The 26268-nt window shown below is 34.1% G+C and overlaps 2 protein-coding genes across 2 annotated transcripts; one reads left to right on the forward strand and one right to left on the reverse strand.

Annotated features, from left to right (window-relative positions):
- Positions 1-11591: 11591 nt before the first annotated feature.
- LOC137826328 (HXXXD-type acyl-transferase family protein) lies at positions 11592-13518 on the reverse strand. The gene has a single exon (XM_068632259.2). The coding sequence runs from the start codon at positions 13039-13041 to the stop codon at positions 11722-11724; it is 1320 nt and encodes a 439-aa protein (XP_068488360.1). The 5' UTR covers positions 13042-13518; the 3' UTR covers positions 11592-11721.
- Positions 13519-24844: 11326 nt separating this feature from the next.
- Positions 24845-26268, forward strand: ABI4 (Integrase-type DNA-binding superfamily protein). Its single transcript, XM_068633066.2, has one exon. It carries the CDS (start codon positions 25035-25037, stop codon positions 26022-26024), a length of 990 nt encoding a protein of 329 aa, XP_068489167.2. The 5' UTR covers positions 24845-25034; the 3' UTR covers positions 26025-26268.

Raw genomic sequence — 26268 nt, forward strand, 5'->3', positions numbered from 1 at the left:
CATCAATCTCCCTTTTATTACATCCACTACTATATATTGCTTTTTAACCACATAATTCAGAAATTAAATTTTCAAAAATTAAGATGGAACTAATTATAACTAATGTAAACATAACAATGAATACCTGTCAAATTTAACCACACCAAATTAAACATATTGTTGCATATAGTAACTTTTAATTAAGTATTTCCTTTTTATTCACAAAAGAAGAAATACAAGGTGTCAGCTGTGAGTACCCTTTATCTTTAATATTTACCAAATTAGTTTGGTTAGCAAGTAATGAATTTTAAGTAATGTTTTTTTTATAGTATTTTAAGTAATATATTTAAGGATAACTCAAAATTGATTTTAGTAGTCAAAATTTATATATATTTTTTTTGATGTTTTTAGTAATTGTGATGTGACCAACTTGACACGACTTCAGGGATTGATGTGGTAGAAGTCGTGCCAACTTGACACAACTTCTACATATGAAGTCGTGCCAAATTGACAACTTGTCCAAATTTATAATTTTTTTTAAAGCAACCCCATTTTAATAAAAACGAAAAAAAATCCCATAATGGTCAAAACCTCTAAAAAAAACTATTTTGTAATAAGAAAATTGTTGAAATAAATTTTTAGCCTAACAATCAAATTTTTTACACAAACTATACATCCATATAGAGTTAACATAATTTTTTTAATATCATAATTTATACTGAAAATGTTTGACACATAAAAAATAATAATAACTCATTTTTTATTGCAAGTATTTAGACCTAAACCTTGAACTATGAATAAAAATTAATAAACTAATTTTGCTGAAAAATTCTGGAAGAAAAAATATATTTAATTTGATATATTTAATAAAAAATGATTTGTTTAGGATAAAAGCAAAAGCAGGTGGTAATGATAAAGTGATTGACTTCCATTTTGCAAGCGTGGGCAAAGTGAGTTTATTATTAGATTTTATGTTTAAGCATTTTGGGATAGAAAAGATGGATGAACAGGTAGAAGGTTAAACGGAGTGACTCTCTATCATTGCACATCACTGTGTGGGTGCAACTGTAAAGATTTCCTATCTCATTATGGAATCTAATATAATAATTGCAGATTGCATTGTTAGGTGCACTGATCATAACCCCACCTTTGGACCCACATTTTCACACTTTTAAATTATTCAAATTACACTATTTTCTCTATTTTCTTATGTAAATATCAAATATTACTTTCTTTTTCCCTCTTTATTCAATTTCGATTTCCTAAAATGAGGTTGACACCACTAACAATTCTCCTTTCTTTAAATAAGATTTTCGGATAGATTCTTATATATCTTAACCAATCACAATAATTTTGATAATTGATTTGTTTAACTTAAAACTCAAAAAATATAAATATTTAACTATTTTTGTGTTTAAGTATATGGATAAATAAAAAAATAATTGAAAGTACGTAACATCAAAAGAGCATTTGAAATGTGCAAAAGATACAAATATATATGAAAGAAAAAAACTAAAATTCTTTGTTGGCTAAAAAGAGATCATTCAATCTAAGGTTGAATGAGAATCCAATAATTTTTTTCTGATTTAATCTATTTGATCTTCTTTCTAGACTAGAGTTAGGCATGTGGAAGCTTTAGAGACAAACTGTCTTTTGAGTACATTTTCAATTATGATCTCTTAATTGGATTAACAATAACTATCACCCTATAATAATCATGACTCGTAATGAATAATATCATGTTTTAAAGTACATTGTACCATTGTTTTCAAAATAAAAGCATAAAAATTGACTAAACAACTTAAGTAAGTGAATGTTCCCACATCACTCATAATAAGTTCATATATTACATTTTCATAAGTTTTAATCTAAGGTGGATTCTTATATACATATTGTAAACTTTTTTAATTTTTATTTGCAATTTATTTTTTCTTAACTTGTTAAATTGAATTAATTATTATAATTAAATATTAATTTAATATGAATAAATATTTTTAAAAATATAATAAATAATATTTCAACATGCATACAAAATTTCATAACATCCAAACAATTATTTTAACACGTCTACCAAATTTAAAGTATAAAAAGTTTAATTTTATAATATAAAAAAATAACAGTAAAATGTTTATTACATTACACAATTATTTTGATCATTCTGCCGCCTAAAACATTTCCAAATATATTATTTAAAGTTAGACTGAAATTTTCCGTGCAATTATTTGTCACGAAGATGCACTCTCCTTTATACGTATGTGTAAGTAAAATTAGGATATTAAAAATATTCTTGAGTGATATCTCATTCCTTTCATTATCATATTCAAAACTATTATCATATGTTTGACTCTTATCTTTAATAATTATATCATCTTTGTATTATAATGCTTGCATACATTATATTCTTTTTCATTTGTGCTAGTCTAAGTGTAAACTTTATACTAATTTAGGTGGATGTTGTTTGGAAAAGAGAAATAGAATTTTTATAATTGTGATATATTTTTATATGGATGGAAACATCTTGAAAGTTTTTTTTTATTCTTTTATCAATAAAAAAATACGTTATATTTTTTTTTCTAGTGTAAGTTGTTCGATGTATAATTACAAATTAAGATTGAAACACTTGAAAAAGTTCTTCCTCATAATTTCTTATTAAATTTGGTTATACAACTATTTGTTTTCTCTTTGTGGCGTTGGAATATTTTCAAAATTCGAAATCAATTTCCATTATATTGGATTTTGTACATATTGAATTACACAGCAAAAACTTGTCTTAAGAAATAATTAGTTTTGTAACAATTAGTTTGTGTAATGATTATAATTTTTGTGATAACTGGTATCTTAACAACTAATTTTATAACAAGAAGTTTTATAAAACAAATTGAAATAGATATGTGATATAATAGTATAATGAAAATAAAACTTGAACCTACTTTTAAACAAATAAAGATAAATTGAATAAAATTATAATAACAAATATTATTCAAAGTTATGTCAACTATAGTGTTGGAGATCCCACATCGACTAGAAATTAGAGTCTTTCATAGTATATAAATGGATGCAAACCTCACCTCATTGAGTTTTAAGGGGTTGAGTTATGTCTAAAATTTACTTCTTAATATATAGTTACAAACCAAATTATAATCTAGAGTTATCTCATAGTTGTTCACCTTCCTAACTTGATATATTTTACTAAAGTTATATCTCATAGCCTACTTCTTACATACAGAATTGTATTTATGGATTGAGGTATCTCATTTACGTTTTTATTGATTAAAAAAAAGAGAATATATAATCTAATAACAGATAATCTTTATATTTAAACATCTCTCTCACTAGGTCAACAAAATCCAATCTTGTAAACAATAAGTAATATAAGAACCTACTTTAAAATTATTATAATAAATCTAAAATATTATTTTCTTTTTACATTGTTTATATTTTAGATATTGAAAAAAAAAATTATCCAAACAAGTAATAATTCTCTCTCTATAAATTAATATAAAACAAAACAAACACTTTTTTTTCTATTATATGATGTATTTATTGAAATTGAAATTGTCTCTTGATAGAACTAACAAACTGCTAATATAGTACAACACTCATTTCCGTAAATAGGATAATTTCCACTTCGACTTAGCAATATAATAAGGAATGGTTGAGAAAGAATAATAATGAGAAAAATAATAGAATTTATAGTTAAGAAATGGTTCACTCTAAATTAACTTGTATCCTCACAAACATAATAGAATGAGACAATTGTAAGCAAATGTTTTACATGATATACAATAACTTGAACGCGCTATTACGAGAAAATTTTGGTTTTCCGCCATCAATAATGAAATGAAGTACTACATATGAATGAGTATCTAATAAGGTTTAGGCTTTTAATTCCTGCACCCCCAATTTTGAACCTGCACCATCACCTTACCGAAATGACATAAATGCCCTCAAGGGTTTTTCATTTCCTCCTTCTTCCTATCTTCGTTGCACTATTCCGGTTGTGCTCAGATGTGTGGTTCATTGGTTTTGCTGCAGTTGTAGCACTTGTGTTCAGTTGTTGATTTGCATTTGCTTCTAACTGGTTTTCAACACATTCAAACGCATATTGTCGTTGAAAAGTGCATAATGTGATTACTTTTGGAATATGTTTTCGAAATAAGGTTTTCATAACATACTTTTATTATTGAAGGAAGAGGTCATTCACCTACACATTTGAAGTTCTTCCTTCTAGTCCATTTCTATTAAAAGTGTCTATTCATTCTCCAACTCAAGTTGATTCCATAAAATGTCAAAGAATCCTCTATATCTTGCTATTGAAATCCTATCAGGAAGTTACATGGTTGCAGGTGTGGACAAGAGCTCTCTACAGCACAAAGAAGCCTATTTCATGATGGGTGCACTGGAGGAGGCTTGTTCACTGGGTTCTACTGTAATGCTAGAGGATATCTCAGAGTTGGTTCCTCTCTGAAGGTCATAAATTTTGGAAAGATTAGAGCTATGGCCTGGACTCAGTTCACAAGCTGGACTCAGAGGTTTTGTTGTTGCATTCATGTGCTTCATGTAAAGTTTTAAGCAGTTGTTGCTGCATTTTATAGGCCAGGAAATTTGTTGCTCCTTTGTTTTGGATGTTAAACATTAAGGGACTTATAGGAGGTATAGTCTACCAATCAGAACTTCATGAAAGCATCAATCTTTCATGCTTCTTTCACAATAGTGATATATGCTTTTTAACCATGATTTTTTTGAATGTTTTTAAGTGCAGTTATTTGAAATGTCCTTATGTGCAATGATTTGTAGCTAATGTCCAATGTTCTGTAAGTTTTTTCTTTTGTTTTTTTGGATTGAGGCTTCTAGCCTAACCTCTCTTTTTTTTTTGTGTAATAAAATTGAACATCATATTTTTTATTCAATTTATTATTTATCGATAAAAAAAATATATTTATGGAATAAGTTTTTCATAATAATTTTTGTAATAGACATTTTGAAATATATTTATGGAATTGTTGTTTTGAAATCATATTCTACAAAGGTTATTTCAAAAATATGATTTTTTTGGTTTTTTTTCTATATATGGTTGTTTTTAACTGTTAAATATTAACTGTACTCATGTATATGTAAAGGAATATGGTGAGAACTAAAGAAGGAGGTTATCAAAATAATTGTACATTGTTAGATGAAGAGAGCGGGGTGCTAGTAAAAGTGTTTAAGGTGAAGAAGATAAAGAAAATATTGTGGTAACTGAGGAGGTCGATGTAGTGGATGATGAATGATTGTTTTTTCGTGCATTTGAAAGTATTTTTTAAATTCGTAATTAGTTTTTGGATTATATGATCCAAAAGTTTTTTTTAGCATTCATAAGTCTTTTTTTAAATGCGTGTCTAGATTACATAATCCGAAATCAACTCTATCGAGGTAGCACAAGAAGGATAAAAAAATATTTTCATATTTTGTATGGGATGACAAAAGAACATATGAAGGTGAAAACAATCATGATGAAGCCTATCTTGGATGCGCGTGTAGTGGAGGATGAAGCCTATCTTGAAGGCCCATGAAGTGGAGGATGCAGCCTATCCAAAATGAACTTCATATAATTATAGAAAAATATGGCTTCTTCTTCCTGCATCCCCACAATTTTAAATATTCCAACATTAACCTTGAGCAATAATTTGAAAAGGGCAATGTTCAGCACTTCCACAGTCACTGCTCATCTTCATCCTTGGGTATCAACTGTTGTGGAGGTTCTTCATAATTGTTGAGAGCAAGACGAAGGAGTACACAACGTTGTCGAAGTATTGTTTGGGTTATAGAGGTAAGAGTTAAGGTTTTTTTTTAAGGAGCACGGTGGTTATGGAAATTTCGGGATTACCGGATATCGGAATCCAGTAATATATTCCGGATTCATGAATCTGGAATTAATTAAATTATGTGTTTCAGATGAGTGGGTGTTCTGGAAGGTAAAATGTCATAATATGTTGTTCTTTGGATTTCTGAATCCAGAAGCTTAAATTTCATTACGGATGGGTTGATCCGGTATTGTATTTTGTGTTATGGATTCATGAATCCGGAATGCATCACTTGCATTATGGATTTATGAATCTGGAATTGTATTTTGTGTTATGGATTCATGAATCTGGAATGCATCACTTGCATTATGGATTTATGAATCCGGAATTGTTTTTTTGTGTTATGGATTCCTAAATCCAGAATAGTCTTTTTGAATTATGGATTGTTGGATCCGGAATAATTTTTTTAACTTATGGATTCATGGATCCGGAATGCAATAATTTTGTTTCATTTTTTTTATTTGTAGAAGCATGGATAGTAGTGAAGAATTTGAACAAGAATTATATGATGGTGTGAATGTGTGGGATGATGATGATATTGAGAAGTCATTATCTAAATCGAAGGGATATGAATGTACAAATGCGTTTACTACAGATGAGATAAAGTTAAGTTTGTAAAGTATGTTTAAGTTGTTTGTTAATTAGTAAATAATTTGTGTATGATAACTTTTGTAAGTATTTCGTACTCGGGATGAGCTCCTAAAGTGGGTTAGAAAAGTTGCGTTTGACATTGGTTTTTGTATTGTGATATTGAGATCGGATACTTCAACTGGCCAACGAGGAAGGAAAACATTTGTATTATTAGGTTGTGAGAGAGGAGGTCAATACAGACGATATAAGAATGATTTACAGGTTACTGAGAGTGGAACTAGGAAATGTGGTTGTCTTTTCAGATTACGAGGGTATCCAGTAAAGAGTGGTGAAGGGTGGATATTGAAATTAATTTGTGGGTCTCATAATCATGAGTTGAGAAATACATTGGTTGGTAATCCATATGTTGGTAGGTTCACATGTAGTGAGAAGTCAATGCTTATGGACATGACAAATTCGGCAGTTTACCGGATCCATAAATTCGGAAGCTTACCAGATCCCAAAATCCAGAACATTCCCGGAATCATAAATTTGGGATTCTATCGGATGCATCAGTTCGGAATGTGAAAAAATGATTACGGAAACATAAATCCATGGAAAAAACGAATGTCTAAATCCAAAAACAGAAAAATTTACTTACCTTTGCCAAGAGAATGAAGAAGAAACCTCACAAAAAAGGATTGTGTGAGATTCAAAGGAGAAGAGGAAGAGGAATGTGGAGGTGTCGTCGCTGCTATGGAAGAGGAAGAAAATTGCCTGCGTAAAAATTAGAACATCAACGCTGCTTTCATTTTAGGGTTTTTTTAGATTAGGGATATGTTTGGAATTTTAAAAACTAATAAGGGTGATTTCGTCTTTGTAGAAGAGTGTGGGGGTGCAGGAAGAAACAACCGAAAAATATTCTAGAATATAATGCTAAAAACCAAAACCTATTCTAAAAGACTGTTTCTTCCTGCACCTCCATATCTTCTTGCCACCTCCATACACAAAATGAAAATACATTTTTATCCCTCTTATGTCACCCCCATATAGTAGTTTCCAGATTATGTAATTCGGAAACTCATTTGAAAAAAGACTTCTGGATTATGTAATCTGAAAATTAATCATGTATATGAAAAAAGACTTCCAGATTATGTAATCCGGAAGCTAATTACAAATTTGAAAAATGAATTTCAGATTACGTAATCTGGAATAATATAGAGGGTCATTTTTTGAAATTTGAAAATATATGGAGGTGAGATAAGAAGGTATGGAGGTGAAGGAAGAAATAGTCATTCCAAAATAACTATCTAGAACATACCAAACAATTTTTGGAAAGTTGATTTTGGAATGCAATCTTGTCCCAAAATTACGTTTTGGAATGCCTATTCCAAAATTGTCTTTTTGGACTCCGATTTCCAAAATCATCTTTTTTGCCATTTCATCCAATATTACTAAAAAAACAAATCTTCATACCTAAAAATCACCTACCATTGCTTCTAAACATCACCACCACACCTCGTAAGAGTTATCCCTTGCCTCCACCACCCAACTTCACCCAACACCTTCAGCAAACACTTCCATGGAGATATCACCTTTCAAATCAAACTCACATGAACAAATTTAATATTTCAGAGTTTGTGGGGTTGCAGGTTTAAATTGAGGGGTTCAAGAAGTAATTATGTAAGGTTGAATGGGATTGGCCCAGGATGATATTAGCAAGGATATGGGATTTTTATCCAAAGTGGGCTTTAGGTTCTTGTAAAATTTCTTACACTTTTTGAAAATTATAATTGATTTGTACAAAGAAATTATTTTGAATAGTGTAAGAAGTTTTGGTTATTTATAATATTATTTACAGATTTCAGAATATGGAATGTAAAAATAAATTGACAGATGGGCTTAGCAACAGAATACGGAAATTTTCTTTTTGCCATTTCTATGATCTCCACCCGCACCTCCATAAACACCGCAATAAGCAATAACGGTAATCCACATTGATAGGGATGGGCATGGATTGGATTTTTCAAAATCCAATCTAGATCGATTAATTATATTAAATTAAATTCACATTTGTTAATTATATTAAATTTACTTTGTCAATTATATTAAATCTATTTTGATATGGATAAAGAAAAACTTGGCTCGAACTGGGCCTAAGCCGACTCAACCTGAATACAGACCAACTCGGCTCAACATCGGCTCCGACCCAGACGACTCAACATCGGTCCAGGCCCGGACGACTCAACATCGACTTGGGCCCAGACAACTCAACAGCAGCCCCGACCCGGACGACTCGACATCGGCCCGGGCCCGAACAACTATACATCGGCTCGGCCCGAACGACTCGACATCCGCCTAGGCCCGAACAACTCGACATCAGCCTCGGCCGAACGACTGGACATCAGCCTGGGCCCTTCGACATCGGCTCGGGCCCGTTCGGCTCAACATCAGCTTAAGCCCACTCGCCTCGACATCGGCCCGGGCCCGCTCACCTCGACATCGGCCCGGGCCCGCTCACCTCGACATCGGCCCGGGCCCGCTCACCTCGACATCGGCCCGGGCCCCCTCGACTCGACATCGGCTCGGGCCCACTCGACTCGACATTGGCCCGAGTCCGGTCGACTCGACATCGGCCCGGGCCCGATCGACTCGACAAAAGCCTGGGCCCGGTCGGCTCGACATCGACCCGGGCCCGGTTGCCTCGAAATCGGCCCGGGCCCACTCGACTCGACATCTGCCCGGACCCAGTTTGATTGACATCGGCCCGGGCCCGCTCACCTCGACATCGGCCCGGGCCCCCTCGACTCGACATCGGCTCGGGCCCACTCGACTCGACATTGGCCCGAGTCCGATTGGCTCGACAACGGCCCGAGCCCGATCGACTCGACAAAAGCTTGGGCCCGGTCGACTCGACATCGGCCCGAGCTCGGTCGACTCGACAACGGCCCGGGCTCGGTCGGCTCGACATCGGCCCGGGCCCGGTCGCCTCGACATTGGTCCGGTCCGGATCGTCTCAACATCGACCATACCTGCTCACTTCGACATCGATTTGGATTCGCTCGGCTTGACATCGCCCTGGCCCTGAATGACTCAAAATTGGCCCGAGCTCGCACGACTAGACATCAGCTCGGGCTCGCACGACTCAACATTGGCCCAAGCTCGAATGACTAGATATCGGCCCTGGCCCCCTCGGCTTGACATCGGCTTGGACCCGCTTGGCTCGACATCAGTCCGGGCCCACTCGGCTTGACATCGGTCCGGGCCCATTCAGCTTGACATCGGTCCGGGCCCATTCAGCTCGACGTGGACTTGGGTCAACTTTGCTCAACCTGCGCCTGAATTTTCTTGGCTCAACCTGGATCGGGCCAAGTCAAAATCCAACCCAAAATAGAAAGTGAATAATCCAAAAATGTATCAAATCCATATCCAATTAAATGAATTGGATTTAAAATCCAAAAATATAGATTTGGATTTGAAATAAATCCATTTAAATGGATCAAAACTAATATGGATTTGGATAATTATGGATTGGATTTTGTAATTTGGATTTTTTGCTCACCCTTACACGTTGAGGGAAAAAGTTACAAAAACTACTTCACCTTTCATATTTTCTAATACAATGACTTTGGGCTTTGTAGTAAAGGTTGCTTCTTCTTGCAGCCCATGAGTTCTTTGGCCCCCCTATAAATTTCAAAATTGTCCTTAAGTAAAAAGTTCAAAATAAAAGGTATTTAGAGTGCTTTATGGTTGGTAGGTGAATGAAGAGACTATGTGGGTTGAAGTGGTGGTGGTGGCATTTTCAGGTGAGTTTTCAGCTTTCTTGCCTAGTTATAGAGGTATTATGGATTTTTTTTATGTTCCAGATTGGATAATTTGGGGCATATACGAATTATAAAATCCATAAGTTAAAGATTTTAGAAATTGCATTAATGTTAATTCAGATTTTGTAGTGAGTTCTGTGGTACACCATTTGAAATAGAATTACTGAATTTTGTAACTTATAATTAAGTAATAAAAACGTAGCTGATCTCAAATAGTGTGAAAATGAATTGTGTGAAAATGATGATAACTTGTTTTTGAATTAAGTTATCTAAAGGGTCTTTTGGAATTATCAAATGATTTATTGATTAATCAATCTGAAAGATATCTTTAAAATTACGTAATTTGTTACATTTTTTTATATAGATTTTAATGTTGTGGATTATGTAATCTGGTTTCAATTCATTTCCATTCTATTTATGTAAATTTGGAGTTTTAATGAAAAAAACTAACAACAATCCAACAATCAAATAGCATCAAACATTTCAACAAAACACTCAAAAACGCAAATAATCATCACTACAAAGACAAAATCGTAAGCGAGAGATAAAAAACTTTCAAAAACTGCGAAAAATCACCAAAAATAACCTCTGAGGCGCACTGAAACGAAGGAGGCCGTGAAGGTGCCCCGAGTAAGAGAAGAGAGCAGATAGAGCATAAAGCGTAAAGATAAAATTTGTAGGGTTTTGTTTTTTAAATTATTTATTGAAGGGCATAACAGTAATGCCCATTTAATATGGAGGTGCCTGAAGAATAATTTAATTTAGAAATTTAATTTTTACACCTCTATGACTTCCGTCCACAGTTCTATAAGCACTGCGATAACCAAAATACTTTTAATTATTAAAACGTATAAAACAGGAGCTTGTTTATACACTCTGAAAAGTTTTTTCTAATAAGTTGAGAATTTTTAAGATTAATTTTCATCATTACATTACATTGGTAATTTGAAGGTGCACGAAGAAAATATAGAAGTTGAGAATGCAATTGCACATTTGAAGAGGGCGAACTCAATGTTGGATGAAAATCTCATACCTTTGCTAGGCTTTCTCTTCTTCTTTCTTTCAAAAAGTGAAGATTAAGAATGAAAGTGTAGTTGGAGGTGAAGCCAGTAATGATGGAGGTGCAGGAAGCAAACCCCCTTGCTAATACCATCGTGGCTAACCCCACTCAACCTTATTGGATAATCATTCATTCGTACTTCATTTCCAACATTCATGGTCGAAAAACCAAAATTGTCTTGTAACAGCGAGTTGAAGTTTATGGTTCCCTGAAATATGGGTGTTAAAGTTGTTATAATTAGCATAATTTCCTCGCCAGGGTTGTCTAAGTGAAAGAGATTATTGTTGAAAACGATGGAAAGAAGAAAATTGGGGATTTGAGGAATAAACTAGAAGATCCATATCATTGTTAAATGAATAGTGGTAGAAGGAATTAGTAAAGTAAGTGAATATGGTTTGGTGGAGGATGAGAGTAAAAGCATAATAAGAATAATAGAAGAAAAGAGTCACAGGTGAGAGGAACGCATGAAAAGGTGGTAATTGTCAACGGAGGAAGAGGGGAGAGCGACCATGACCTTCACACTCACAGAGTCATCCCTCACCGGCAAGAACAAACAGTACCTGTCGCAGCACACGGGTCCCACCTCCCAAGCCTTTCCCAAACCCACGTCAATATTCTCCAACCCTAGCCTCGACCACTGCGACACTATCAACACCCCAACCGGGTCGGGGCTCCGTTTCATCTCCCACACCCACTCCATCACCTCCCTCACGTGCTCGTTCCCCACCCTCTCCTTCGCTCGCTTCACCAAACCCGACCCGAACCCCACCCCTCTCTCCTCCAGCTCCCTCGCACTCGTCTCCGCACACCCCAAAACAAATGCGTTCCCATAATACCCCTCGGGCAAACCCGGCTTCACACGCTTCCGCACGTTCATACTGAACACCAGCTTCAATCTCTGGTTCCCCGGGAACCCTATGGCTCTCGCCCAGCTTCTCCACACATGCGCTGCCAGCACCTCGAACGAAGTGTACCGCGCCGACTCGCCGGGTTCGCTCGTGCACTGCGCCACGCGCTTTAACTCGTTCAGCCGCGTCTTATCGAACGTAATCGAGGTTGGTTTTAGCCCGGTTGAGACCTTGTTCATGAAGCCGCATAGGTCCGGGACTCGGCTAAACTCGGGATGACTCTCTGAGTCCACCCGCGTCTGCTTCCCATGCGGTGGGTTCAGAAGGTGACGCTCCCAAACTGGTTTCTGTATGCGCCTGTAACTCGTCTCGCGTCTGTCGTTGGCTAACTCTGCGAAGTGGTTGAGGAACTCCGCGCTGCCGATGCCGTCGCAGAGGCAGTGGTTGATTCCGACGGCAATTGCGGCGGCGCCGTCGACGAGCCAGGTCAGCTGAACCACCAGCGGCGGGGAGCCCTTCAGCACATCTGCCACGTGGAGCGACAACAACGGCCTCCAGTGCGTAACTGTTTTAGGCGCCTTTTCAAAGTCGTTGGCGTTGTAACTGGCAGCGAAGGCTTCTATGAACACCGCTCCTTGGCCCGCACACACCACCTCCAGGCCCTGGCCTTCGGGCCTGGGCCTGACCCGGCCAGCGAATGGGTAGTAGGGAACCAGGGCCCGGGCTAATGCCGATTTGAGACGGGCCGTGGTGTTTGGCTGGTCCAGGCCAGGGCAAGGCTTGTAGACTAACAGATACTCTATGGTGAAACGAAGGAAGAGTTGTGAATCAAGCGCTGATAGAGCGAGCACGCCCCGTGGAGTGGGTTCAGAAGGTGTAATCACCGATGCTTCTTTTACACGCACGGAGCTTCCCATTTTTGTTCAGTGATCAAGTTTTTGTAACTTTTGCAACTTGGGCTTTGGGAAGAGAAGCTTATAATAGTGGTGTTGGGTGCATATACTGAAGAGATGCCTGGTTTAGAACAAGCAGGTTGCGTGCGTGTGTTAGGGCGAATACATATGAAGCCACAAATGGATGATATTTATAAGGAATAACAACATGTGAGCTGCTCGTGGGTTCTCATGCAGTTCTATTACTGAAGTAATTGACGTGATAACAGTAATTGTAGTACTAAAAATCAATCTTAGGTGGTTGAAACATGTGTAATAAAATTTATAGAAACAAAGTTACTAAAATTCTTAAATTCTATGTGGGGGCCCAAGTGTAGAATGAGAAATTTGAGAAGAAGAGGTGTGTTGTGAAGCATTTCTCTAGGAGCTTTATTTTGGGGTGCCAAGATTCTCTGGGCATCTTTATGGAAGAAAAATGAATATGAAAACAAATGCAGTACAGTGTAGAACAGATGTGCCCGTTTGCTATTTTTGTCTTTTGGGTTGGACTGATAGCTATTACTCCCTCCATCTCAATCACCCCAAGCAAGCACAATTATTTTTCAAACTTTTGTTTATCACATTGCTTACACTTGTAGGGTTTAAGATTAGAGTAAAAAATATTTGCTTTACTGTACAAAAAAGTTGTGTATTTTTGTGGTGTTTGTGAACTGTGAAATTGTGTGATGTTGACGTGAGTCGTTGCTTCACCGGCCTTTCTGTCATTCTGTCCAGTTTCTGTCCCCATAATACTATGAACCAATATTTTAAAATGCAATAGGGAAAAACCACTCTCTCATAAAAGTTAAGTTTATATAGAAAATAATACATCATATATTAGGTTTAGTTAGGCATGCATACATGTGGCATACATGTTATTCATCATCTCATAATCATAAATATCATTTTGGTACATTTTTTTATTGAAAAGGTACAACTTTTAGAGGATTTTTTTATTTATTTACTTCTTTATAAAATCTAAGAGAACTTGAGCCCGGTATAATATTTTTACCTACTGTTGCATATTTCAATCGCAAACCCCGAAGTCGGACAAATTATGGTTGCATGGTTCCACATAATGGAGAACAACTTAGAGAGTGGGGTCTTGGTTTTTATTTTTATCTCTTCTAAGAATATGTATTTTTTATTACCTTCTTTCGTTTTAGATATTCGAAGGATTCAAATATGGTTAGATATCACAGAAGCTTGGAGAAGGGATTCTGTGCAAACATTGCTGGTGAAGCTTTTTTGCTTCGAGGGGCTCAAAAATACCAATAACCATTTTATATACTCGGGCCTAATCAAGTATCATCATAAAGAGCTTTTTAGCACAATAAAATTTAGTAAAATGACTTCACAATTACCTAAATATAAAAATAAGTAAGAGTAATTATGTTCTAATACAGTTGTATCCATATAAAATTTGGAAATTACTTTAACCACCATTATAAAAAAATATAAAGATTGAATAGTAATCTAAAAAAGTTATAGACTGCTTTAAACCCCTGAAAGAAATATAAGCAAAGCTGAAACAGGTAAAACTGTATTGCTTACGTTAATTTGAATAAACATATTTTCAACAAACAGTTGAAGCAATAGTAAAAAGAATTGGTTTTATTTTCGACAGTTCTCGAACAATTGTCAGTTGAGGTATTTTTCTCTTTATTTATACTTTTTGCTATTAGACTGTACAAAAATTAGCATAAGACAAATGATTTCTTAATCATATTTTATAATTCTTAATTGCAAGATGTGATAAGTAGAACTCTCGGGTTTCTGATAGAACACAAACCATACCTAAAATATAGACATTATAAATATTATCTCAACAAAATAAATTTGTTATAAACTTTTATGTAGTCTCGTATTATTAAAGTCTAATTCAATCCCATAAAATCATCTCATGAATTAAGGTTTGCACCCATTTACATATTATAAAAAATTTTAATTTTTAGTCGACGTAGGATCTTCGTGTAATAAGATAGTTGAAGGTGTCCGAAAGAAAACAAATTGAAAGAAGCTTGGTTTTTCCCATAACCTTGCATGAGGTTGAGAAGGACAGAAGCAGAGTCTTTACCTTAGTCAAATCCAGAACGTAGCTATCACCGGCCAATAAATTCTCGTGCAGATTCTCTATAACGTGGTCTCCTTCATCCACACAAGACAAAATATGGACAGTGAAGAGATAGAGATGCATATGGTTCTTAATCAACGCAATAGTACACGATCATAGCAGAGATGGTAAAAAAATAAAGTCTATAATGTTCAGGGGTTACAATCGTACAATATTATTTTTCTTAACATTATTTCTTATTAGTGAATAAAGCATAGTTGAGGCCATAGGACCTACCCTCCCCCCACTTGGATCCATTTCAGATTAAGATCATCACCATATCTCCCTAAAAGGTTCAAACTAAAGGCTTGTTGTTATTGAAAAACAAAATCATAGGGGTTATCAAAAAAGTAATATTCTAAATCTTGTTGCCTTTGGTTCATCATGGATTTCCATGTAAATTTTGGTAAATTTCCTGCACTCTTTTTCTGATTCCTTGTTGCTTTGGCTGCCTCTTTTGTCCTGTTTCTCGCATGCCCCTCACATCTTTTCACAAAAGCATGATATATATGTTAATGAAATAATTAATTAATAAATAAAGAAACCATATTTACATATATCCCTATGTTCCTATTTTGAAGGAACCTGGCTAGCTATATACCCATTGGGAGTGTGTAACGCTGATTTGAAGGTTTTGTTATGGACAGTGATATATTACTTAATTAGCCATGCAGAAGAGGATAATATAAGGATCAGTCCAAAAAAAAAAACAAGAGTCCAAGTGCATGCCACTATAAACGACAGATTAACAAGCCATGTATGAGAATTAGAATCAAATACAGAATAAATAATCACAAAATTATTTATAATCGACGCAAAATTCGAATATTTTTTTAGAAAAAAAAATACTAATATAAGTACAGAGATAAATAACAATTTACCTTGACTGTCTTGACTATTATGGCTGCGCTTATCTACCCTTTTGGTTGGGAGAGGGGTTTGTGTTTTTGCAGTCAAATAAACGTCTGCATAAGAGGTTGGACACCAAGCATAGACAGACATATTTTGTTCTATGATGATCAGAAGTTGTTCGGTTTTTTGCTTGTTAGGAAGACTGTTAATGTTATTCATATAATATGCACATGATTTTTACATTCTTGGTTTTTTAATTTGTGAGGTTTCTTTGTAATGTGTAAAGGGGTCATTTCTAACATTACATTTTATCCATTTTTTTTATAAGGCACATTAGGATGGGTGTTTGGTAACTATTTTAAGTGCTTGGTAGCCATTTTTTTTACCTTTTTTAATCCGACTGGGTTTTTTTTTTTGGATTGTAGGTTTGGAGATTAGATTATATTAGAATTTTTTTTATAAGGATCGAAGTATATGGTTTTGACATGAATAATAATATGATTGACGAATTTTGATAAATATTTGATGATTTGGGGAAGTTCAGAGTTTATTGAAGTTGAAATTATGAAAGATACTAATAATAATAAAGTTTATATATATATATATATATATATATATTAAATACTATGCAAAACATTTGTATATATATAAGTCATTTATTTATTTTTAACTTTGAGAACATAAGTCACTTATTATTTCTTTAACTCTTATTTGGTAATAAAGGTATGACAACTCATCATAACAGTTCGTTATTAGTGAATGAAGAAAAAATGAAACGTTATAAGAAAATGCATGATATTTGAGGTATTTGAAATTACACGAACAATATTATTTTTAGAGGTAAGGTGGTGGAAGTAGATGAACTTTTTACAGTGACACAAATGAATGTTTGGGTGTGGATTAAACACAAATACTTAGTGTCTTCACCCAATTAAATATTTGAAATCTGTTAAGTAATTATTCTTCTTGCAACTTTTATATCTTTTACAGGTTAGTTATTCATCATAGTATGAATACAAGCTTGTATGCATTCAACTTTAGATGCATGAGTCTCAAGTTGAACATTTTATTTTCCAATTCTTTAAGAATAGTTTGATTTTAGAATAGAAAGATTATGTAATATGTTTTGGATCTTGGATTATATTTGCTTTATAAGTAAGTGTATCGCTTTAGCTATGATTTGGTTAGGAATGGAAATTTTGTAATGCCAAAGAAATTTTTATGTATATGGTTAAGTCACCTTATGAGAGATCTTGAAGTATTTGGCACGTAATGTGACTTTTTTTAGAAATAATTTTATATGTAATATGTCATTTTTTATTACAAATAAAAAAACAAAATCTAAATTTAAAAATTTAAAATACAAATTTTCAATTTTAGATCGTGAATCCCAAAGTTTATTAAATGGAATAACAATATACATTAAATGGTCATCCTACCTCTTATATGAGGTCAAAACTTCTCCCTTAGTCAGCAATACTTTCTCAAACTTAATTAAATTAGATTTAAAAATATAAACAATAAATTTACAATTGCACATCTGCTTCAATTAATATTTGATTTCTTTTGTTTTACTGCATTTTCGTATGTAGAAAAAATGACGAAAAAAATGTGCGTTATTCGTTTTCTAAAAGGTTGGTTTTGGAGTTTTCAAAAAGGTTGGTTTTGGATGAATTTGTAATTATATTTTTTTAGTAGGTGTTATTAAAATATATTTTATTAATTTTTAATTTTAAACTTAAAAAATATTATTTTGAATTTTATAGTCTGAATTTTTAATAAAGGTCTTTTTTAGATTTTACAATCTAAAACTTAACTTTTTCTAATTATAAATTATACTATCAAAAATTATATTTAATTTTCAAAATATAAAATCTGTGACAACATTGAAATTATAACTACTATTTTAGAAAGGTCATTAACAACATTAAAATTATAATTACTATTTTAGAAGGGTCAATCTGAATGGGTTTCGGATTGTTTCAATTGAAAAAAAACGGTAGAAGATTTGTTAGTTATAAAATAAAAGAAACAAACTAATCACTTTTAAAAAAATGGAAGCAAAAGCGTCTGAGCCCATAGAATAACTGAGCTAAGATTGGACCTTTATGGGCTTAAGTGTATAAAGTACGTCACTACGGGATTTGTTTTTGTACCCTATAATTTCCTTCTGCAACCATGCAATTTCTTTCTCCATTCTGACTTTACCTTTATGAAAGAATAACTTTTGAACTCTGTAATCTCTTTCAAATTATGTAATTAAGATGAATTTTTGATAAATAGATTTTACAATAAATTTTGTTTTAAATTTTCGAATTATACAATTAGAAACTTATTTCTTTTATGAAAAAGAAGGTTTTCGAGTTGCATAATTTTAAAATTATTTTTTACTTTCAAATTGTATAATTTACAAACTTCTTTTATTTTTTAGATTATACCATTTAAAAATTATTTTTTTTCATAAAAAATAAGTTTTCATATTACATAATTTAATTTTTTTTTAAAGAAAATTTTGAATTGTGTCTTCTACATAATTCAAAACATTTTTTTTTATCCATTCACAAAACACATGAAAAAGATGACAACGATAATAAAAATGACATAACAGATGGTACAATGATACAACGTTAAGAAAGATGACAACGACGATAACAAATATAATAACATAACAAATGTTAGGCAAAAACTAAAGACAATAAAAGAATAATTTGATTTTTTTAATCAGAAAGATTTGCACATAAAAATTATAAAGAAAGCAATAACCCGTATCCACCATAGACAACTTCTATTAGAAAAAAAAGACACTGTATGAGAAAAAATGAGGAGATAATCTTATGAGATATATGCTATCAAGTTAAATGGACCATAGTAATTTTAAATAGTCAAAATTAAATTTTAAAATTAACTCATTTTGAACAAAGAAATTATTTATATTTAAAAAATTAAAAAGAGTTCTAGAATGGGTGGTGCACAGCATAAAGACAAAATGAGACAGAAGCAAAAAGTGTTTACTTGTGCAAGATAGGGAATTGTCTCATTCACTCTATCTTCCTGAGGCAGAAAGTGTCTAACCCTAAACTATGGTGCTCACATGTATCTTTTCTAATGTTTAATATTTTAGTGTTATTTAATTTGAGGATGTTAGGAATAAGAAGTCATGGTGGATACTTCTAATGGCTAGAATTGGGTTCAAAATGAGTCCCAAAGGAGGGTTCAACTACCTGACATTCTCACATGCAAACATAAATGTTCTTCCATTTCATTATTTTTAAATTGGATGAGTTTTTTAGAGTTATAATATATGTTAGTGTATAATAGTCTATGTTTTAATTAATCACATCATGTTAATAAATGTATGTGTATTCTCGAGGATTGAGTGAGAAAGGGTAAAGAAATATTATTCTTTATTCAGTGTTTTACATAGGATCAAAACATGTATTTATAAAAGAAAAAATCTATGTGAAGAAACTATGTGATTCTACTATCAATAGTATATCTAACACTCTTCAATAGATTTATGAGGGACTTATCAACTATCCGAAGTTTATCTTTAAATTTTTAAAACATTGTCCCAGACAAGGGTTTCATTAGAACATCGACGATTTAAAACTGAGAAGGAAGATGAACTAACAACAACGGTTTATTCTGAACATGATCACAAACGAAATGCAAGTCTAGCTCAAATTGTTTAGAGTGTGAATGCAGGACAGGATTGGCAGCAATATGAACGACGCCGAGATTATCAGAATGGATTGTTGGATTAGAAGAAGTGATGCGTAGTTCGGTCATCAGTGATTGAATCAAGATAATATCAGCAAGAGCAGCTACAACACTTCTATACTCAGCCTCACTACTGCTTCTGGAGACAACTTTTTGTTTCTTTAAGGACCAAGACACAAGATTGTGACCAACAAAGATGCAATATCCCATGGTAGACTTGCAACATCCAAGTCAGTGGCCTAGTCGGAATCACTGAAACCAGTCATAGAGTAGGTTGGTGAAGGAGTTAAGAGAAGATCGTGAATGGAAATACCAGCCAAGTATCGCATAATACGTTTCATAGCTTTCCAGTGATGAATATGTGGCTTATGCATGTACTGACAAACCCGCTTAATTGAAAAGGAGATTTCAGGTCTGGTAATAGTAGCATATTGCAAGGCACCAACAATGGATTGATATAAAGTTAGATCATTGAAGAAGACAGACTCATTAGCAGTAAGTCGCAGAGAAGAAAGCATTAGAGAAGGTTGAGACTTAGAGTTAACCATGTTTGTGCGACGTAGAAGGTCTTTAATATATTTAGCTTGAGATAGGTGAATAGAATTGTCTTTAAGCCAAGAAACTTTGATTCCTAAGAAGTAATGCAGCGGTCCAAGATCCTTTAGTGCAAAATATGAGCCTAACTGTTTGATGAAATCCTACACTAAGACCCAAGAAGTACCAGTAACTAAGATATCGTCAACATAAATTAGTATAAAAATAGTGTTATTTTTAGTAAACCTTGTGAAGAGAGAAATGTCACTCTTGGCAGCAATTAAGCCCAAATGAAGAAGATTTGTAACAACTTTTGAAAACAGGCATGAGGTGCTTGTTTGAGACCATATATGGCTTTATTCAATTGGTAAACAAGAGTAGAGTTAGTAGAGAATCCTGGTGGTTGTTGCATGTAGACAAGAGATGATAACTCACCATGGAGGAAAGCATTCTTGATATCAATTTGATGAATTGGCCACCGTGAAGTCAACGCAATAGTTAGGACTAGGTGGATAGTGGTAGGCTTGATGACAGGGCTAAAAGCATCAGTAAAGTCATAACCTTCAAATTGTTGAAAACTTTTGGCGACAAGCCTTGCTTTGTAGCGTTGAAGAGAGCCATCAGAGTTATAGTTCAGTTTAAAAACCCATTTACAACCAACTAAATTTGCACCAGCAGGCAATGAAGTAAGAGTCCATGTGTTGTTTTGAACAAGAGCATGATATTCAGATTGCATTGCATTAAGCCATTGAGGATGAGTCATAGCTTGTTTGTAAATTGACGGTTCAAAATAATCATTAGTCACAAAAGTATGGAGAACTTTGGGTTTAGATATACCTGCCTTAGCACGAGTTATCATGGGATGAAAATTGGTAACATGAATAGGAGAAGTAATCTGACAATGATTATCAACAGTAGATAAAGGTGATGATGTATTATTTGTAGTTATAGGAGAAGAACAATTAGAAATAGAAACCACAGTTATAGGTAAAGAAGAAGAGGAAGAAGCAATAGTATTACTATCATTATGAAGAATGAAAGGATTATTATGCATGGAAAAAGGAAACAAATATTCAATGAAAATCACATGTCTTGAGATAATAGTCTTTCCCGAAGGAGTTAGGCAAACATATCCTTTGTGTGTATTGTTATTGTTATAACCTAGAAATAAGCACAAAGACAACTTAAAAACAAACTTATGTTGATTGTAAGGTCTCAAAAGAGTATAGCATGCACACCCAAATATACAAAGAAAGTTATAATTAGATTTATAGGAAAACAACTTATCATGAGGACTAACATTATCTAAAACAGAAGTAGGTAAAAGATTAATAATATGAACAACAAAGACAAATGCCTCATCCCAAAATTTAAGAGGAAGAGATGCAGTAGTAAGAAGGGCCAAACCTGTGTTATGACCGTGTTTGTATTTGACAGATCCATTTTGTTCAGGAGTGTGTGGACAGGTAAATCTATGAGTAATACCATGATCATGCAAGATTTTCACTAAAGAAATAAACTCTTTATCATTATCAGTTTGAAGACATTTAATGAGAAAACCAGTTTGTTTTTCAGCAAGTAATTTAAAATGCAAAAAAATAGTAATGGCTTGAGATTTAGAAGTTATGAGATACAACCAAGTGTACCTAGAAAACGCTTCAAGAAAGGTGATGTAATACATGGATCCATCACTAGCAGTTATGTGTGAGTGACCCTATATATCTACAAAAACTAATCGAAGAGGAGCAGTATAGAGAGTGTGTGAAAGTAAAAAAGGCAATTGATGAATTTTAGTAATAACACACGAATCACAGAAAGAAGAATTTGTATTGCATAGTATATTGTTCATTTGCATAACACTTTGCACCGTTCTAAATGAAGCATGAACAAGTCTTTTATGCCACAATTCATACGGAGTCATAATCGAATTGTGAGAAGTATTATTAATAGAGGGTGGCAGAGAGTTGTAATGAGGGAAAAACATATAAGTCATCACGTATGTTTCCTTGGAGAAGAATCTCCTTTGTAGCCTGATTTTTAACAAAACACTTATTAGGATAAAATTTAAAGTGTGGTAAAGATGAAATGTAATTACATGTAGTTTTTTTTTATCTTGACGATAAGTTCTTTAATTATTTGATCTTTAATTTGAAAAAAAAAATAATTAATAATTCTTGTATTTTACCATTTAATTTTTTTATTAGGAAATAATAAAGAAATATTTTAAGAATACTACAATTTTTATAAAAGAGAAGTTATTAAGTCACCATTCATGAAGAATACTGACTTTCCTCTATACATTTAACAAAATGTGCTTACACTACACACTCCTGTAATGGCAAAGAGAGGGGACAAACCTCAATAAAAAAAGTTGTCTTAAAGAAGCTTAAAAACACAACTGAAAAGAAGAATGAGAATCATAACCTATACACAGATATACACAAATAATATTGCACCCTCTTTCATCCATAATGTCAAAAAACTTACAAGACGCATACCCGTTTATGACATGGAGAAGCAAAATATCAAAAAAATCTTCTCAAATATGATAAATTTGATCCTCATTTATCCTCTTTTAATTTTCTTTGTTGGTTTATACATCTAGTTCCATTGGACTACTTTATAAATCAAAGTCTAGAATTTTGTTGCTCATCTGCAAAAACATACAACAACAGAATACCTTCCCCAACAGATAAACTAACACATAAACGATTATATAAGTAAAGAAAAATCAAAAATTCTAAACCGCAATTCACTCTAACAAAAATATTTGAGACATATGATTGTGTTAAGTGACCAATCCGAGAAGGAGAAAGTGAAAGTTGTATATTTACTCTTCATTCATAACCAAGTCTTTAGTTAAGCCATTTACAGAATTTTATCGTCATCAACTACCCTTTGTCTAAAGACTACCTCATTCCTAAGAACACATATATGTATTTTTGTTTTAACCAATATATGTATTTTTGTTTTAACCATTATAATTAGTTTGTAATTTATTACGAAAATACTAGACTACTTATTATGAAAAATAATTATAATAATCATAATAAATTGTGATAAAATGATGTTTTTCCATTAATGATAGTGACATGATTGATGATTTTCATATTTTTTATATTTGAATGATAATTTCACCCTTTTCCAAATTTTCACAACTCCCACTTTAACATATATACATTAAGTAGTGTTCCATTTAATAAAGTTAAAACATTCTTAAAATTGTCCATTTAATTTTATTTAATTTATTTTTTACTGATAAAAAAAATAATGTTAGTATCATCTATCATCTTTTTGAAAATATTGGATATTCTAGTTTTTTTGAAAATATTAGTTATCCTCCCTCGACCATGCTACAATCGATTGAAACATTTTGACTATTCACTTATTATATCTTTAATTACTCGTTCAACTTTTGTTTCGTTTGTTCTAGCTAACAACACTATATCATTCCCCTACACACCTTGTTCGACTTCTCCTTCATTCTTGAGTAAAAAAAATCAAACAAACCTAAATCTAGATCACTTTCTATCCACTTTTCTTGATATGAACATTTCGTTAACCCTTCTCCACTTACTAAAAGAATTTCACATGTCATAGTCTCATAAGTTAATCGAAAAGTTTAAGAAATAATATGTATATAGGAATTTTCATACAATTCCTTCCTCCACGGTGATATTCCCTTCTTTGAAGTAGCTATCTCCCATTTTTCTTTCTACCAGTGTCTACAATGATTTCTTTTCAGATTACATCATTTACTTGTTATTGCCAAAAATAGAAAAAATCCAGTCATTCCCAAATATGAAAAGCTCTAGTGCAAAGTACACAAAAAAATAGAACGGAAATCGTGAATGGTCTGTGCATACAAGTTGGAAGAGAAACTATAGGTATAGGATAAATGTCTTTTGTGGCGTTCAGTATTAGTTGGAAGTTCACCATGGTAAATGAGCCAAAAAAGAACAGTTATTTTTGTAGGACAAAAACCTTCGAAACATATATAGTCATGCCAGTTCAATGAAGGAACTGTACTTATATATGTGTCTACTTAGCAGACACTTAACCATCTTTCTAGTTTTCAAGAATAATTACTTCCGACATTAGTAACATTTACCACAACTTCCATGCAAGTTATTGTGTGGCCAAAATAAGGGTGGTAGGAATGCAAGTGCCAAGTGTTACCATAAAAATACTTCAGATGAATATCTACCCATTAATTAATTTATTACCACTCTGCTACGTTTATTAATCTGCTTGCCCTTGTTTTAACTAACAGTACCCTAATCCTTTATATTATATATAGATAATAGATAATTAGCAAGATGGCCCTTAATTTGAACTGTGATTAAAGTTGTGCAACGTTAGTAGTAGTCAAAATTTGGCACAAGAGGTGGCAGTGGAGTAATGAGTTTAAGTGCCTGGGAAAGTAGCGGTAATAATTTTTTTGGTAAACAGTAAACAGCATGAGAGTGGTGAAGTTGCAGAAGTGTGAAAAGAGAACTTGACTAAAAGGGAAAAAACGAAGAAAAGAAAGAAGCGATTCCGAGGCAGTGTGTCTTTATTCGATGCAGAGCGATGAATGGGTTACTTTTTCTCTCTCCCTATATAAATTGCATGTTACACCGCCCTATTCCACCATTGACAGGGATGACATCCAACCCTTTCAGCAGAGCCTCCTCTTTGGACTAATCAACATCAAACGCTGAACGAGGTACCCAAGGGTCTCCATCTTTCCCCTCAGATTAAAAACTGGGCCCAACCAATGGCCTCTCTCCAACCTCAACCCCAAGAAACCAAACCCACCGCCACCACCGCCACGCCCTCCACTCCCAGCCAAACATCTAACATTTCCAACAGCACCAATGACACCACCAACAACAAAAGTACTCGTAAATGCAAAGGCAAAGGTGGCCCTGACAACAACAAATTTAGGTACCGCGGCGTTAGACAACGAAGCTGGGGCAAATGGGTCGCCGAGATCCGCGAGCCACGTAAGCGCACGCGCAAGTGGCTAGGCACCTTCGCCACCGCTGAAGACGCCGCCAGAGCCTACGACCGCGCCGCCCTCATCCTCTATGGTTCCCGGGCCCAGCTCAATCTCGAACCCTCCGGTTCCTCTCCTCACTCTTCCTCATCCCGTACCACCTCTTCCACTCAAACCCTAAGACCCTTGCTTCCCCGCCCCACAGGCTTCGCTTTCAATTTTCCCTTCCACGCCGCCGCCCTGCCCTACCCTTGCGCCGGCGTGTATGCCACCACTTTCAATTACACCCATCAGGTGATGTGCCCTAACGAGAATAGTAATAATACAGTGCATGTTCATCATCATCATCATCGTCGTCCTGAGGAAGTGGTGCAAGTGTCGCATGCTCTATCAACATCATATCAAAATTCGGAATCTGATGTGAGTTTAGGTGGGAATAATACTACTGCTGATAGTTCCAGTAGATCAACCTCGTACCAAAGGCATGGTCATCAGGATAATAACCGTGTGCATGCTCAACATAGCGATTCATCGAAGCATCAGCAACATCAGAACAGCGTTGTCGATGGAGTGGATTCCGCTGTGGGTTCGGGTGAATCTTCTCAGGTAAATATGGAGGCTTCGGTGGATCCGGATCTGTCGTTGGTGGGGACAGTGGGGCTTGGATCTTCTTCTTCTGTGTGGCCGTTGGCGAGTGAGGCTGATTACAGTGGCAGTTTGTGGGATTATAATGATCCTTTCTTCTTTGATCCTTCGGAGAAATTTTAGTTGCAATTTCTTGATTAGATGTGTTTGTCGGAATCGTTAATCGATTGATTAGATGGTTTGGACTTGGTAACATATAGTACATGGTGAAGGAGGATCACATATAGATTGAAACTTGGTGAATAAAGTGTTGGGTACACAACGCTGAAGCAGACGCTGAAAGTTTATTGCTTGTTAGTATTAGTATTAATAATTAATTAATTGTGGATAATGAGGATGGTAGAAATATATTAGTTTTCCTAGTTTA

Source organism: Phaseolus vulgaris, chromosome 8 (assembly GCF_051622355.1).
Source record: "Phaseolus vulgaris cultivar YP4 chromosome 8, ASM5162235v1, whole genome shotgun sequence".
Lineage (NCBI taxonomy): Eukaryota > Viridiplantae > Streptophyta > Magnoliopsida > Fabales > Fabaceae > Phaseolus > Phaseolus vulgaris.